We start from the raw sequence: 16,424 nt of genomic DNA on the forward strand, positions 1-16,424 counted from the left end.
AACTACACAAGTACATGCCTAGTTACGTTTATGTTGTTAGACAACGATTATAAAATATGTTTATTTATATATTTATATAATAAAAAAAAAGTTTAATAAAAAAAAATTGATTAGGCAAACAAATTGGTTTTTCGAATTATAAAAAAATGTGCTAATATACAAAAAAAATAATATTGTGTTTACCATTTGTTTTTTTTTTTTAGTTTTTGTTGCTTGCTAACACGATTTTTAGGCTACGTTTTTGTGTTTCGTTTTTATCAATTTGTTTTTTTTTTTTTTTTTTTTTTTTACACACGTACACATAAATTGTTTATTACAGACAAGACGTTTAGTTTATGTAATTTTTTTTTTAGTTATACACTGTTTTCTTTCTTCTTAATTTTCATTAGTTAGATTTAAAAACAAAAAAAAAAAAACATGTACATATATTTATTTATATATATGTGTATGTATATGTATGTATAAATATATATTTAGCTTTTTATGTGCAGCGCCCATTTTAATGTACATTTAGAGATTGATGTTCTTTTTTTTTGCTATGAATTTTTAAAAATAATTTACAAATATTTTGGCGCAGTCATAAAAAAAAGAGACTAAAACAATAAACAGAATAATAATAAAAACAACAAAACCAAGCTGAGCAGCTGTTTTTTGGCCAAAGGCAGCGCATTTTGGTTTGTAGGTGGCGTAGCGGCGGGGGTGCGAGGCAGGGCCAGCCAACGACGAAATTTCTCCTCATTTGAATTGCGAGCGAGCGAGCGCACAATTCGGCAGCTGTCTCGCTCTAAAACGACGCGTGCTGCTTGCGGCTCGCTGGTGTGTCAAAGCGAGATGGCAACAGTGTGCGCGCAGTGGGCGGCGGCAGCGAAGACAACGACGACGACGACGACGCTGACGCGACGGCAGCGACGAAGCTTTGTCACTGCCGCTGCTGTTTATGTTGTTGTTGTTGCTGCTGCTGTTATTGTTGTTGTTTTGGCTGCTGCTGCTACTCCTGCTCGTGTTGTTGTTGCTGCTGCTGCTGCCGCTGCGTGTAGGTCTTAAGAAAAAGCAGGCGCGTTGCCAACTGTTTTGTATATTACCAAACGAGACCTTCATTTTGCATATTCTGTGGTTCGCTGAAGTTCGCCGAGCTCATGAACTCGGGAGATGCGGTGCGCGGGCCATTTTGTTGTTGCTGCTGCTGCGTTTGGCTTGCTTGTTGCGCATTTTGTGCCGCCTGCTGCTGCTGCTGTTGCTGCTGCTGCTGCGCGGCCGCCTGTTGCAGCAAGTGCTCAGCGGCATTTGGTGGCGGCGGCGGCGGCGGCCCCACAGCCGTTTGCAGCTGCATTGGCGGTGCGCCCGCCTGACTCAGAAATGTTGACTCGGGCGTCAGGCCAAACTCATTGACCATTGGTATGGGGCCGCTGTGATCCATTGGTCCACCTGTCAATCGAGGCAAGAGAGCGGGAGCGAGAGCGAAAGAGAGAGAGAGAGAGAGAGAGAGAGAGAGAGTTAGTTTGATTCAGTTTTTAATAGTTGTGAGGACAAATCGAGCACTTGGATATATCTTAGCTAATATATTTTGTGGAGTGGAATAGTTGCCTGAAGATCGAAAATAGCTCAGATTAGTTAATTATCTTATTCCAAATATAGATTCTGGCAGCCTTATCGACATCATCTATAATTGATATTTTAGATCTAAGTCATGAACAGGAACGGAACTAGATTAGCTCTAGGTTCAGATAAATAAGATATGCAAGTAAAGTCGAAGAAGATTATGCTGCATTTCTAATGGTGAGATTTATTTTTGAAACTTGAAAGTTGTTAAGGCATTAATTACCTGGGTCTTATTTAAAATACTGGGATTCTATTTTTTGTATATTGAGCTATATATATTTCCATAAAAGTTATTCTATTTAAAATTCTTGAATATGTATTATTTTTGAAGTTAACTGTTCTATTATTTTATTATTTTGTATTCCCAATTTTTATCTTGTAGAAAATATTTTTTAATTTTGAAAATAATAAAGATTAGTTTGCTTAAATCAATTTCAATTGGTTTAGAAATGTGCCGATAAAAGAACTAAATTGAAAACAATTAACATTTATCTAAGAAACGGTCCGGAGTACCTACAGGTAGTTCTTCTATGCAAGATATTTGTATAAATGTAGCTCTAAATATGCCTGGTAAATGCTTTGTTAAAAGTAATATCTTGTATAATTTACTGTTTCAGGCTATCAAGTGCAATCTTAAGGAACAAATACTTGCTCAAGGTGTTTTAATTGGAAATTGTTTTTCAATATGTACTATATTTGTGTATATTTACCTGGCGCATTGAAGGGCATCGGTCCGCCGGGATGGCCGGGAAAGAAGGGGCCATCGTGCGGATGGAAGGGCCCACCGTAGCCGAACTCGAATTTAGCATCTGCAGCAAAGTAGGGAAAGCCGGGTCCATCGTCTAGCCCGCCCGGCGAGAGATTCATGGGAAAGCCGCGCATCTTGCGCGCGCCGCCAAAGAACGGCGGACGGCCCATGCTGGTGATTTGCTTCATGCGACGCTCCTTGGAGCGTTTGTTCTGGAACCAGACCTAAGGATGGTTGGAGGCGAACGTTTAGTAGATGTTCTATATATATATAGATAGATATTTATATATATATATATAAACATATGTATATATATGCATATGTATATGGGCTGTATGTCTTGTATGTCAGTCGCAATCTCAGTCTCAGTCTCCCTCCCTCTCTCCCTCTCCCTAGTTGTTGCATTGAAGCTACCGCCACCACACCGGGCGGCCGTTGCAAAATTAGCCCCGGCCCCGGCTTGGGGAACGGCAGCGGAGCGCGGATCGTGTATATGGAACCGGGTAAAACATTTTACGAGGTTCTGCATCGTTTCGGGTGCTCCAGAAGCACCGTGCACAGCATGCAGAGTAATAAAATAAAAACATATTTCAAAATTTTTAGTGGCACCTTTTTGGCTTTTCGTCCGGGCCGCGCTTTGTCGCCTTTTTTTTCGTTTTGTTTGGTTTTTGGTTCATCTTTTGAATATTTTTGCAGTTGTTTTTTTTTTTATTTTTGTTTTTTTGGCATTTTAATATTCATATCTTGGACGCGTTTTTTAATGATCTTTTGCTGGCGGTCAACGAAACTGTTTTCAACTTGGACTTGAACTGCTTTTTTTTTTTGGTTTGTTTTTGCTTTTCGTTTTGGCAAAGTTTTCTCAATGAAATTATGTGATTTATGTGTTTGGTTTTGTTGTTGTTTTTCTTCCTTTTTCACTTTTGCTGTAGTTTGTGTCCTTTCTGTCTGTTTTTGGCAAATAGTTTCCAATGAATTTGGCTTAGATTTCGTGAACGTCTGTGGGCCTGGGCTATGCCAGAAGCAGCGGCAGCCTCATCAGCAGCTGTTCCCGCTCCCGTTCCCGTTCACCCTGCCCCTTGTCTTTTCTGCCGTTCTTAGAGGCAATTTAAGCGTGAATTTTAATGATGAGCGCCGTCGTCGTCGCCGTCTGCAGTTCATTTGAATTTCTGCGCATTTTTATGAACTCCATTCGGCCAACCGGCGAATCCTACTAACCGCAGCATAGACATGCATATGAGTTGGGGTGCCCTGCCCTGCTCTGCCCTGCCCTGCCCTACCCTGCCCAGCCCCGAACACAACACTAAAGAAACTGACATTTTGTGGCAGAGCGAATATTTCGCTAGAAAAAGCCTTCAGGCTGTGAGAACTCAGATTCGAGAATTGAGTACCACTCGGAGCGTTGCTGGCGGCGCACAGGATGCACACAAAAGGAAGTAACATGCTGTGCATGGAGGTTACACCCAACTTGGCCAAAAGCTCAGGCCAGCTTTTGACATTAAGTCTGAGTCCGTGTCGAGCAGTTGGCCAAGCGTGTGACTTTTGACAGCGACCCCACCAATTTGAATCTGAAATTGGGTTTGAGTGAGCATTACGTAAGCCGTTTACGTTGCCTACGTAAGCGCACCCAACGTTCTTGGTTGAAAAGAATTGGCAAGCTTAGAGCTAAATCAATTAGTGAAAAAGTTATGAAGTAGTTATGAAATTGTATGTTAGAGAGCAGGAGAGAGAAAGACTCTAAGACTATCCTAGAGACTATCCTTAGAATAATAGAGAGCTGAGAGCTGAGAGATGAGTTTGAACTAGTTCAGTTACTTGAGTCCTGCTAAAGATAAGAATAGCGTGAACAGGAACTAATTCAGCTATAAAAGTAATGTTAAGGAGAAGAGTCGAATAAACTGGAACTGGTTATAGGAACTAGTTCCAGTAACTTAAGTTCTAATCAGAAGTAGATCTAAAGATAAAAATAACTATAATTGGTAAACAGAAACTAAGCCAGTTATTAAAGTTCTACTGAGGAGTAAAAAAGTAAAAGGATCAAATCAACTGGAACTGGTTGTGGGAACTAGTTCCAGTTGTTAAAGTTCTGCTAGAAAGTAAAGCTTGAAAATTTTTAGCTAATTTAGCTTATTTAGTCCCGCTAAAGATAGGATTATTTAGGTGAGAAGGAGAGGCAGGTGAGAGCTACGTTAGTTCTGCTGAGGAGCAGAAGAGGTAGGTAAACAGGAACTAGTTCAGCTACTTTAGTTCTGCTGAGGAGAAGTGAAGATGAGTGAACAGAAACTAGTTCAATTGCTTTATTTTTACGTACGAAAAGAAGAGTATGATGAACAAGAACTGGTTCGATTACTTATGTATTGCGTACACAAGCTAGTTCAGTTACACTAGTTCTGCTTAAGAGGAGAAGAGCTCGATGAATAGTAACTAGTTCCGTTTCTATAATTCTGGTTAGCTGTCGCCACATTTCAATTACTTGTAACCCGCAACATAATAAATAAAACCACATAGCCGCAGCCCCTGCCCTTGTGCTAGCTATTGCCCATGGCTAACACACGCTCACACGCGCACATACACACACACACACACATACACACACACGCACACATGCATATACACATGCATGCAAAAGTGTGTGTTTGTTTTTTTTATATTTTATTTATTTTATTGCAATTTGCCCCTTTTGGCCCCTGCGGTCACACAATTTTTCATTTTCATATGCGCAACAACAAAACAGCGAAAAGCAAAGAAGAAAATATCAAAGAGGAAAAAATCGAGCGAAATACAAAATAAAAGGGGGAAGCCGGGCAAAAAACGAGAGCAACAACTTCTCTAAAAAATGCATTTACAATAGTTTGTTATTTGCCATTTGTTTTCCCAGCATTGTTGCAGCAAGTTCAGTTGTTGTTGTATTTGTTGTTTGTTGTTGTTGCGGTGGGTTTTCTTGTTTTTCATTTTTTGCTATTCAGCTGAAGTTTCAGTATTTTCCGTTGATATATTTTTTTTTCACTTTTGCGCTGTTGTATTGTTTTCTTGACAAAGAAAAACAGCAACAAATGCCAAAGAAAATGGGTGCAAGCAAAAAAAGAAAAAAAAAATGGCAATTGGATGTGGGCGTGCAGCACAGAGGAAACTAGCTGGAGCCCGGGATTCTGGCTGCCGGGGGAGCTCGGAGAGCTGCAGGTGCGTTGAGTGCGGTTAACTGCGGCAAGTTTGTAATACGTTCAGCACAGTCTGTTGGCCAGAAATCCATTATGTACAGTGCCAGCAAATGTGTTTATACGCTTTTGTACTCGCATGGAAATTGAATAGCATGCGGCATAGAAACACTTGCTTTTTCACAGTAAAGATGTTGGAAACCTATCGGAATATTTTGAAAACTGTCCACAAAATATTAGATAGAATATACCAAAAGTAAAGACAATTTATGTAGCAATTCATATATGCTTTGAAGACTTTAGGGAAAAGCTATACGCATACGCACTATGCTTGACCATTTAACAACTTTTTAGATCTATTTTATCAACAAAAAGTTATCAAAACTTTTAGCAGACTAGCTCAGCTTTAAAGAGCTCTCTTTGGATAATTTTAAGCTGTTTCAATTGCGTCCAATTTTTCATTCTTAAATATTTCCCTTTTTTTGCGCCCAATTTTAAATTGCGAGTTTTAATTTTAGTTCTGGTTGTTTATCCTGACTGTGGACTTGCGCCTCAGAAGAGCTTGAGTTATGTTATGTTCCGATATGTTATGATATAATATGATATAATGCGTTGCCAGCCAAATTGTTGGCTGATGGTGTAATTTAGGCAGCGCTTATAATATTTTATTTCCGCACTTGAGACCAACATCGGGAACGAGGCGCAACAAGAGATGAGAAATTTGTTTTCAATTTCGTGTAGCTTTCAACAAATTTTGCTGTTTGTGGCGCAGGCGGCACATGGTGGGGCGGGGCCGGTGCGGCACTGCTCGCAAAACATTTGAACATTTAGTTAAATTATAGGTTAGGCCCTGACATAAAAGGGCAAACAACGTAACATAATGGCCGTGGTAGCAATCAGGCCCAGAACCCAGAACCCCGATACGCTCCCCTCAAGCCTGCGATTCCCTCGATTCGCCAAGCGAAACATAACAAAATGATTATTGCGCTTTTGACTCGCTGAACGGTCCAAAGAGGGGTAAGTGAGGGTATATCTGGAGCGGTAGGGGATGTCTGTATGTGGTTAAGGTGGCCCTGGTGGCTGGCGGCTGGCGGCTGCCACTTGGCAGCTCTTCGGCTCGGCGTTGTGTTGAAAATTATAGCAAATTATGTTAAACGGCAGCTCCTCGGCGCGGGTGGGGCTCGGGTTCGCCCCATTCGCCCCGTTTTGGGCGAGCGTTTACCCCCGCGCTTACCACGGTTTTTGTGGGCCCATTAAAGAGCTTAACATATAATTTGTGGAACCGCCAGTCAAAAGTCAAAGTTGCTTCATTGTGACCCGATTGAGTATTGGGTTTCAGCTTCAGTTTCGGGTTCGGTTTCAGTTTCAGCTCAGTTCCTTTACCTCGCCATCTCGCGCTCCTAATCATCAGCACATTTGGGGCATGCGGCATGCGGCATGGAGCATGTTGCAAATGTGTGTCACGTATTGGCGCGCTGATTGACATGATTTGCTTGTGGCTCCATTTGCAATGCGATATATGAGCATTTGGCATTCGGCATTCGGCATTCCACATTCAACATTCGGCATTAAGATTAAGATGCTCATCAGCATTAACCCCTTGTTGCCGCTGCCCCAAGCTCTCAGTCATTTTTTGCTTGATCCTTAAATTACTTTGCTATGATGCAGCAATTTTTGCGTGCTTTATTTGGTCCGAATGTGGTTCTCGTATTTCCTTTTGCGCTATAGAAATTAATAATATCGCAGCCAGGCGAGAGTTGGTTAATGCAGATATGCAAAGGAATTTTCTTCTGATATATATGCTGCTAATATGTTATAGATAGCTCATCAATTTGCTGCTATGTTGCTTCAGCTACATTGATTTAATCCCAATGATATTTTATTTAGTGGCACCCTAAGTTTCTGTGTAGAACTGTGCACTTGTGTGTTTCATTAGCTCGTTTTTATTTGGGTGATTGTTGGGCTCACTTGAAAGTTGGCCGCATAGCTTGCTGAGGGGCCGTGACGGGGCATTTATTGAAACGCCTGTCACGCCCCCATCGCTGTATATTGAGCACTGATGAATCGGCTACCAGCTACCCAAAAACAGAAACCAACGACTACCAACTACAGCTGCTGTCTGCTTATATATACTTGTATCTACAAGATACATAGATACAACTGGCAAGGCGTGAACTGGCTCTGAGTAAGAGTTAACAGATAATTAACTTTGGCTGCCGCTGCAGTTTCTGCTGCTGCTGCTGCTGTCTCGGTCTTCTCATTGGCCTCTGGGCCCTTTGGTAGCTGTTGTTGTTTTTCCCATAGTTTAGTAGGTGTTGCTGCCGCTCATCAGTCAGCTCAAGCCGCAGTCGCTGTCGCAGTCGCAGTCGCTGAAGGGCTAACATGGCTCCTTGAGCCGCGTGACAAGGCAATTTTTTGTGCGCCTTGGCCCTCGATGAATTGGTCTCAATGTTGGTTTCGATTTCAATGTGAATTTCAGTTATATTTTATTTTCTTTTTCTATTTGCTGGTAGCCGGCGCCTCACAGCGACTTCCCTACGAGAATTAATGGCAAGCTGATGAGTTGTTGAAATTATAATTTCAAGATTCGCTCCCCTATAACAAATAATTCAACTGTGTGCGTATTGCCATGTCATGTTTTGCGCAGGCGCCGCCTCAGCTACAGCCTCCATCTCCATCTCCAACTGCGACTCCCCCTCCAATTTCAACTCCATTCGCATGGCCCATACATAGCCCATACGAAAGTCCAGGTTTTGTTTTGAGCGGCAAGCTCTTCACATCTTGTTCCATGGGTAAATGCGTTAAATTAGCCGCTTTTGTGCCTCTTTTCAATGGGATTTGTTGCTGTTGTTGTTGTTGTTGTAGTTTGTTTTGGCCGCAACGAGTCTAATTGTTGCTTTCAAATAGTCAAAACTGAGCTCTTGCGGTTACCGCCGCTCACAGATAACATAATTAGCCTTGATCAACAGTTGTTTGACCGTTTTTTTTCGGCTGTTGTTTTTGCTTTTGAAGCCATAAAACGGCAAATGCAATCAAACAATTTCCGCTCAATTAATAAACGCGTCGTTCACCGAATCTTTGACTAATTAGTGCAGCAATTTTAACGCCACTTTAAGAGAGCCCCTAACCCCCCACTGTTTCCCCCAACGACCTACACGCCATCAACTTCCCTCAAGCAAAAAGAAAACACAAGTTCTTTTTGACAGAGAGAAGAAAAGTTTGTCAACTTCCGTGGCCCAAAATGCAAATCGTGTTGACAACAGAAAAAAAAAAGCCAAAAAAAAAAGAGACCGACAAAAAACACACATAAACCATAGTCAAATAAAATAAATAAAAAATAAAAAGCCAACAAAAATTATTATAAATCGCCGCTGCGATAAAACAAAATGTAAATCAACTTGAAATGCGCTCGAAATTCGTATGTTGACAAATAAACGCCTCTGCATGCGAGTGGTCCGAGCCGGAGACACTTGGCCGGGAGACACTTGACAAATGTCTTGCGGCGACTGCGTCCGTCTCTCTCACATCCGCATCTGTGTATCTGGGCGCGCACCGGACTGTATCTGTATCTGTATCTGTATCTGGTGATCGTCGTCGCCGAATGGCGCCAGCCGAACGCACGCCACATTAACTGGGCTACCCGGCTCGACCGAAACGGCGGTCGTCCGTGTGATTTGCCTTCCGCCGTCCCGCTGGTAGGCCGCCCCGCCCCGCCAATCGGCTGCCCCGTTTTATTTGTTTATAATTTTTCAAAGCTTAGTTTATTTGACGCCGCCGCCGAAGCCGCCGTCGCCGCCGGAGCTGACGTTTAACGTTGGCGTAAATGGAGCGCACGCATTAAAACAAAAGCTACAAAAATGTAAAATCCCAAAACCGAAACCGAACCGAAAACCGCTGAAAGTCACACGAGCTTTGCCCATAAAGCTAGAGCGCGGCGGCAAGAGTTCAGCTTAAAAGGCCAATGCCTAATGGGTGATCCGTTTGGGCCAGCTTGTGAGCCCGCTCAATCTTTAGCTGAATTTTTCACTGCAACAGGTTGATTTGATAACCAAAGGAAATGACAAAGTCGTGACTTTTGCGATAGTAACTATTTGGAGCTTACATGTGTATATTATTTACGAGTAGGCTTATTTAAGAGCCAGTGGGAAAAAACTGGGCTGCTTAAAAAGTGTTTCCCAACAAATGCTAAGGGTTCAGCTCAGGTCTGAAGCTTATATCTCTTCGACAAATGTAAATTTTGTAAATATGGGCACACTTTTGTCGGTTTGCCAAATCCCTAACAGCTTTACAACACTAAAGCAGACTTTCTTTGTTATTTAAAAAAAGGCAACGACGATAAGTACAGCAAAAAAGTTATAATTTAAAAATATAAATGCATTAAATATTCTATACATAAAATTCTCTTGCGCCAAGACATAAACTATGCCAAAGCATAAGCTTTTTAGCAGACAATAAAAAGCCTCATGTCAAATTAGACCTATTGTCAATTTGCAGCTCGTTTTGAACAGCGCCGCAATCGGACGAGTTCATTAAAAGGCGTTTACTTTGAGCACGATATTGTCATATAAACTTGTCGTAAAACCAACTGTTAAACGTATAATGCCAATGGGAGTCTTACATTTTGGCAACTGGAAGTCAAAGTATTTGATCTGAAGCACCCTATATAAATGCTCTATAATATACATATGCGTTTATAGCTTTGCTTTGGCTTAAAGTCGATTGAAGGCGCTTAACAAATTGTCGGCCTATAAAATGAAATCAAAAACTTTTTTCTCCGCTGCTGATGTTGTTGTTGTTCTTGTTGTTGTTGTGGCTGTTATTGTTATTGGCCATTGTTATGAGCATTGTTTTGGGCATGATTATATTGTGATAGCCATTTGGCTTTAATGTTGAAAACATGCCAATGATTTATTTGTCTTGCGGCTTTTGCGGCTGCTGCTGTTTTTGGCCATTGCCTCTGATTTCTCTCCCTCTCTCTCTCTCTCTCTCTCTCTCGCCACCATTTGCGTCTTGGTCTCCAGCTGGAGCCCCAGCTCACCTGACATGTCAAAGTTCAGCCTGCCAATCGCAGCAGCGCCTCGAGCTATGCAAAATTTTTGTCCGTCCCCACCGATTGATGTCGCACCCCCGCCTCCCATAATAAAAGTTTGCTGTTAAATATGCCCTTTTTAAAAGGGGGTGGGTTGGGGTCAGCGGGGGCGTGGCGGAGCAACCCCGCTGCGCGCTGTCGGCAAAGTTCTAAAGAAGTTTTTGTGTCACGCTGCTTCTGTCTGCTGTTGCCGTTGCCGTTGCTGTTGCTGTTGCTGCTGCTGCTGCTTTTGTTGCTGTTGTTAAATTTATTATAAAAGTCACAGCACGCCGCTGGCCTAGAAATCGGTATTTGCCTTTTGGAGTTGGCCTCAGTTCAGCTCGATCGCTTGGCGTTGACATTTTTGTTAGATGTGCGCATAGCACAAAAGCTGACAACCAAATTCTCAACTTTTGTGGCAAGTGTGGCAACTCTTTGATGCCACAGCCACAGATCAAGTTACACAAAGGGGTCGCACTCTGTCGCCAGTGCGTACACATTCAGCTGTATCTCACATTTGTATCTCACATTATTGTATCTGTATCTGCAGCTGAGTTGAGGGCGTGCTAGGCAGATGGCAACTGCTGCTTGCTTATTTTCCTGGTAGTTGCAACTGACTGACTGACAACTTGTTATTGGATATTGTTGATTGCAACAACAGCAACAGCAACAGCAGCAGCAACAATAACAAGTGCTTCAGCTGTCAGCCGCTTGTCACGGGCGCAAAGTTTTAAAACCGCGCAAAAAGTGAGAGAAAACAACAAAAAAAGAAACATAAAAAACACAATACCAAAAAATAACAACAACAAAAAATGCAACATTAATGAAGATGCAAAAGTTGACAGCGCACAGCTGTATGTGTGTATTGTATGTGTGTGTTGTGTGTGTGTGTGTGTGTGTTGTGCGTGTGTGTGCGTGTGTGTGTGTGTGTGTGTATGTGTGTGTGTAAGCTGCTCCAAGCAAGGCGATTAAGTCAACGTCAGCGACATCGTCAGCAGCATCGCCTCCTCTTCAACTTGTTGGCATTTGTCACTTTCGTTTAGAATTGAAGAGGGCAACGGCAACAGCAGCAACAACAACAACAACAACAACCGATGTGACAACAACAACAACAACAACAACTGTTGCCCATAAAGAGGTGTTGATTGTGTCACACTTGTCGCATTTAAAGACTCAACTAAAAAAGACGCGACACGCCGCCTAAATATCCTTTAACTGTAACCAATGACACATCAAAGGCGGCATGCCCTTGCATGCCCCGCAGTCCGCTGACCGTCATGTTGCCCATGTGCCCCATATGCAACGGCTGCGCATGCGTAATCCCCGTTAAATGTTTCGCTTTTCTTCGTTTTTCTTTCTGTTCTTGTGGGAAAACACTCAGAATTGGGCTCGTTAAACATCTGTGTAGGAGTTCTGGCTGAGTGTGCGTGCCTGCGTGTGTGCGTGTGCGTGTGGGGGGCGCGGCATTGAAAATTTGTAAGTCAAACCTGTTGAAAATCGAAAGCAAGGTGCATATCACAATGTTGCCACGGCGCTAATGATGTTGTTGCACTCACTGGGCCCAGCCGGCATATGCTGCGGATATCCTTGACAGATCCCAACAGATGCGCCATCATGTCTTCACATTGATCCTGACAGCGGCCTGAAGGGTATCGATTGCAACTGCTTGATGCTTTCATCGTTATGCAACAGTTGAGAAATTATAGTTCTGACTCGTTCTCGCTGCTCTTCTTCTTCATTTTCTTATATTGTATTTGATAATTATCATACCATAATTTTAGGTTGAATTTATCATGTGTTGGATGGGAGCTAACTCCATTTTGTTGGATAGGAAGATTTAGTTTGACTCAACAGAAGCACAAAAAAAACGTACATCTTGATTCCATACTGGAATTTGAACCAGCATCTTTCGTTTGTTCTCGCTTTGTAAATATCATACCATAATGTCTTCTTTAATATATCATGTGTTGGATGAGAGCTTAGTCAATTGCGTTGCGTAAGAAGATTTAAGTTTACATCTAAACTGGAATTTGAACCAGCATCCTTACTTGCTCTGCACGTCTTTAAGTCTTTTGTGCGTCTTTTGTTTTCGCATTGTCTTTGATAATTATCGTATGATATACTAATTTGTTGTCTTCAATGTCATCCATGTATTGGATGTAATCACAGGAAATTATGCTTAAACTTTAATTATTAATTTTTGTTAATCAACATTATTTATGGATTATGTTTATATTATGCTGTCGGCCATTTTGCTAAGCTCTAGACACGCTATCTAAGACTCGTTCATCTATTTTGTTAAGTGCTTGAACATTTCAACATGTTAGTTGGCAATTTATAAAGCCTTAAGCTGCATATGACAATGGCTCATCCGAGAACTTTGGTTAATCGGTACGCCTGTTTTTGCTTTTTTAGCATTTTCATGTGAGCTTCCCATAATTTTCCTAGGTGTTGCATGTTAATTAGCAACAGTTGCATCGCATGTTAGCTAGCATTTGCCTTTACATGACTGTTAGACGCAGTGCCGCTCTCAGCGCTTCTCATTGCAACAAGGGGAAAGCTCGTAAAAATCTAAGCGCTTTCGTAGGGCATTTTCTCTTGTCAAAGAATTTCTTATTTAAATTTACACAAATGCCTATACCCAAGTATATAGAGTATGCATGTGTAGGTATTAGTTGCTTTTGGGAGTTCTGTGTTCTTTTTTCCAGCATTTATTTTTTGCAGTGGGGTCGGCGAAATGAACTTCCGGTTTTATGCGCGCCCCCGCCTTAGAAGCTTTTGCGGGGCCGGCATTAATTTTATTTTTATTGTATTTGGTTTGTTGTTTTTTACTGGCATTTTTCCATTGTGGTTGTTGTTGTTGCTGTTGTTCGTAAAACCACAGCAAAGAATGCGAGAGAGCAGCGCAATGAAGCGTTGCAAGGCGGCAACCACGACGTTGAAATATCGCGGCCGACTATTTTTTATGATTTGGTTTTAAAAAAGTTAAAAAAGCAACAACAACAAAAACTGGCTCAAGAGCCGCGACTTTGCTTTAGTTTAAACATTTGCACTCGAAACGCGCTTAATTTATGCGTTTTTTATGCTGATGAAACGCAGACAGGAACAGGGCAAAACTAACCAAGTCAAACCAAAACCAAAACCAAAGTCAGTTGTTGGTCACTTTGAGGGCCAGCTCGAACCCTATGCCCAAGCTCAAGCCCAAAGACGTTGCAAAACTCTTCGTCTGTGGGTCTGAAGACAATGTCGACAGCCACAAAAATGGAATCGTTAAAGCGCAAAAATTCAACGTTTACATTTAGCGTAAGCAAAAGCTCACATGAACCTCATGTAACTCTAAAAGTAGAGAGTGGAGATCTATTTGAAAACATGGGTTCGGATTGATATTATATCTCCTGAGATGATATAATAAATTTATCTGTTAGTATTATATAATATGTTAATTCTATCAAGAACGAAACCTGATCTTCAGAAACGTTCAGTTCTTACATATTTCTTTTCGGAAAAATCGCAAAAATTCTGCAAATTTAATTTATTCCACGAGCCACAATAACTTTAGCTAGTTGATATAATTAAGCTGCCAATATTATGACTGGATTTGAATAATTGTTTTTCCAGTGGAAGGATAATAATATTATAACTATTTTCAGAACTGTGCCATATAAAACTTAAACCTGGTTCAAGTCCGGATTTCCAGTTTACTTTTAACTTTCAATCTTAGGTAAAAGCCACACAAACGAAACCCATAAAATACTATATTTTCTTTGAAAATGATTTAGTTTAAAATACATATATTTTTTATGTAGAAATCAAACTTAGCCCGCAATGCGTATAAAAAAAAATATCTTGCTCTCAATATTTCCTGCACAACAGGACATATAAAATCGAATTGTTTCGATAAAGTTTTGAAAAAATATAAAAAGCCAGGGTTTGAAATAATGACTGGGCTGATGAATGTGGGAAAACAGGCTCATAAGCCGAGCAAACAGAAGGTTGTTAGTTTCAGATGTGTTTTCATTAATTGATTATTTCAGCCTAGACTAATAGATCTTATCTCTCCAAAACTTCTCTGCCAGCAAACTAACTAACTAATACCCACATTATTTTAAGTTTCTTTCGAATGCCTTTTTATCAGCCAACTAAACTCATTTTATGTTTAGTTTCTTTCTAACCGCTCCCTCTATATAGGAACAGGAATAGGACTATTCCTTTCGGGTAGGGCAAACTGTTTACGAACTGCAGCTGTCAGGTTGTTAGGTTGTTCGAATGTCGGCAGTCCAGTTGCTGGTTACGCCTGAGCACACTTTGGTTATAGTGTGTAGCCGGTATGTTCAAGTATGTTCGTCGCGATGGGGGCCTTGTAGAGCACCATGGAACATTGGAGTGGAAAAACTCACCTGTATCACGCGCATAGGCAGTCCCGTTTCCTTGGCCAGTTGCTCCCTAATATGGCGTGTCGGTTTCGGTGTCTGATTGAATGCCGTTTTCAGTACCTCCAGCTGTTTGGCCTTGATGGTGGTGCGGGGTCCGCGTCGCTTTGAGCCGTTGGCATCGTCGGGACTTTTGTTCTCCGCCTGAGAATCGCCGCGTCCATCGGGATCACCATCCAAGGAGCCCTGCGTAGATAAAGAAAGATATATATAAACATATATGGAGATATATATATTGTGTATATGGAGTGAGCAGCTCATAATCATTTGCCAATCATTAATCAAAAGGGGCTGACGTCGGGTCTACAAAGTGCGGCCCGCTTTCCCACTCCACGCCATTCAATTCCATTCATTACTTTGTATACATGCACATGTATTGGATCGAAACGGAAACCTGTTAATGATGCAAGCCAATCCACTTCACCGACTCCATTCCACTCCACTCTACTCCACACTCACACACACACACGCACACACACACACTTGACTTCCCTCTCGCCACATCTCCGCTCAGTCGGTGTTTATCGAGCAAACTTACCTGATCAGAATCGTCATGCGTATTTTTACTATCGGTGCTCATGCTTTGTACTGATATATCCGAGGTGCCCAGCGGTCCACCCGCTGAGTCTGGCCCATTCGGTCCAAGCACGCCCAATCCCAGCGCCGGTCCACGCAAATGTGGCGGATCATCGTCGTCTTCGTCTTCGCTCGCCGAGCCCATTAATGAATCTGTGCGAGAGATGAAAGATTATTAGTTTCTCTTCACCGCCATATAGTTAGTATATACATTTATATAGATACTTATGCTTATGTTGTAGAATGCAAATGGAAGCAGCTCAACGACGAATTGCTAACGAAATCTCTAACAAATTGCTCAACAATACGTATGCAAAGACCCAAAAGCCGAGAGCCACTTAAAATACAATTGCAATAAATAATATTTGTGCTGGGCTAAGCCAAAAACGACGCCCCGAACGTTCGTTTTGGTCACGTGTCGCCATTTCATGCACTAAGTAGCCCAACCTCCAACCCCCAGCCACCGACCCCAAAAACCCCGCCCACAAGCAAATCGAACCCCGCCACTCTAGCCTTGAGTCACGTGTCAAATGCAGTTCCGTAGCGCTCTGGTGTTTGCCGCTCCGCTGATGCCCAAATAAGTTGATTAAGGCCCTTTCCCAATGGCCCGACGGCTAACTGAGCCCGACTCTGGTATGCCTGGTACGCAGCTCTTATCGCAGAGCTGTATGCCATATAAAATGCTGACACGCGTCGTTCTCTCCTGGCACGTTCACGTTCACGTTCACATTCACATTCCCATTCACATTCCCATTCACGTTCCCATTCACATCATCTCGTCATCCTGCAGCGCTCTAGATAAGCGCCGCACGAGGCCAAAGAGTCGTCCATGGCCATTGGAAGAGCGTTGA

The 16,424-nt window shown here is 42.0% G+C and overlaps 1 protein-coding gene across 2 annotated transcripts in view; it reads right to left on the bottom strand.

Annotated features, from left to right (window-relative positions):
• Positions 1 to 591: 591 nt before the first annotated feature.
• Positions 592 to 16,424, bottom strand: part of LOC115767308 (LIM/homeobox protein Lhx1) — a 61,283-nt gene continuing 45,450 nt past the window's right edge. For both annotated transcript variants that reach the window (XM_030711546.1, XM_030711547.1), the window contains 4 exons: positions 15,536 to 15,726; positions 14,965 to 15,183; positions 2,310 to 2,571; positions 592 to 1,425 (listed from right to left, as the gene is read on the bottom strand). In XM_030711546.1, the coding sequence (XP_030567406.1) occupies positions 1,079 to 1,425; positions 2,310 to 2,571; positions 14,965 to 15,183; positions 15,536 to 15,726 (1,019 nt within the window). In that variant the 3' untranslated portion in view covers positions 592 to 1,078. The remainder of the gene's footprint in view (positions 1,426 to 2,309; positions 2,572 to 14,964; positions 15,184 to 15,535; positions 15,727 to 16,424) is intronic.

The sequence above is a fragment of the Drosophila novamexicana genome, unplaced genomic scaffold (assembly GCF_003285875.2).
Source record: "Drosophila novamexicana strain 15010-1031.04,08,12 unplaced genomic scaffold, DnovRS2.1 tig00001361-arrow-arrow-pilon, whole genome shotgun sequence".
In the NCBI taxonomy this organism is placed as follows: domain Eukaryota; kingdom Metazoa; phylum Arthropoda; class Insecta; order Diptera; family Drosophilidae; genus Drosophila; species Drosophila novamexicana.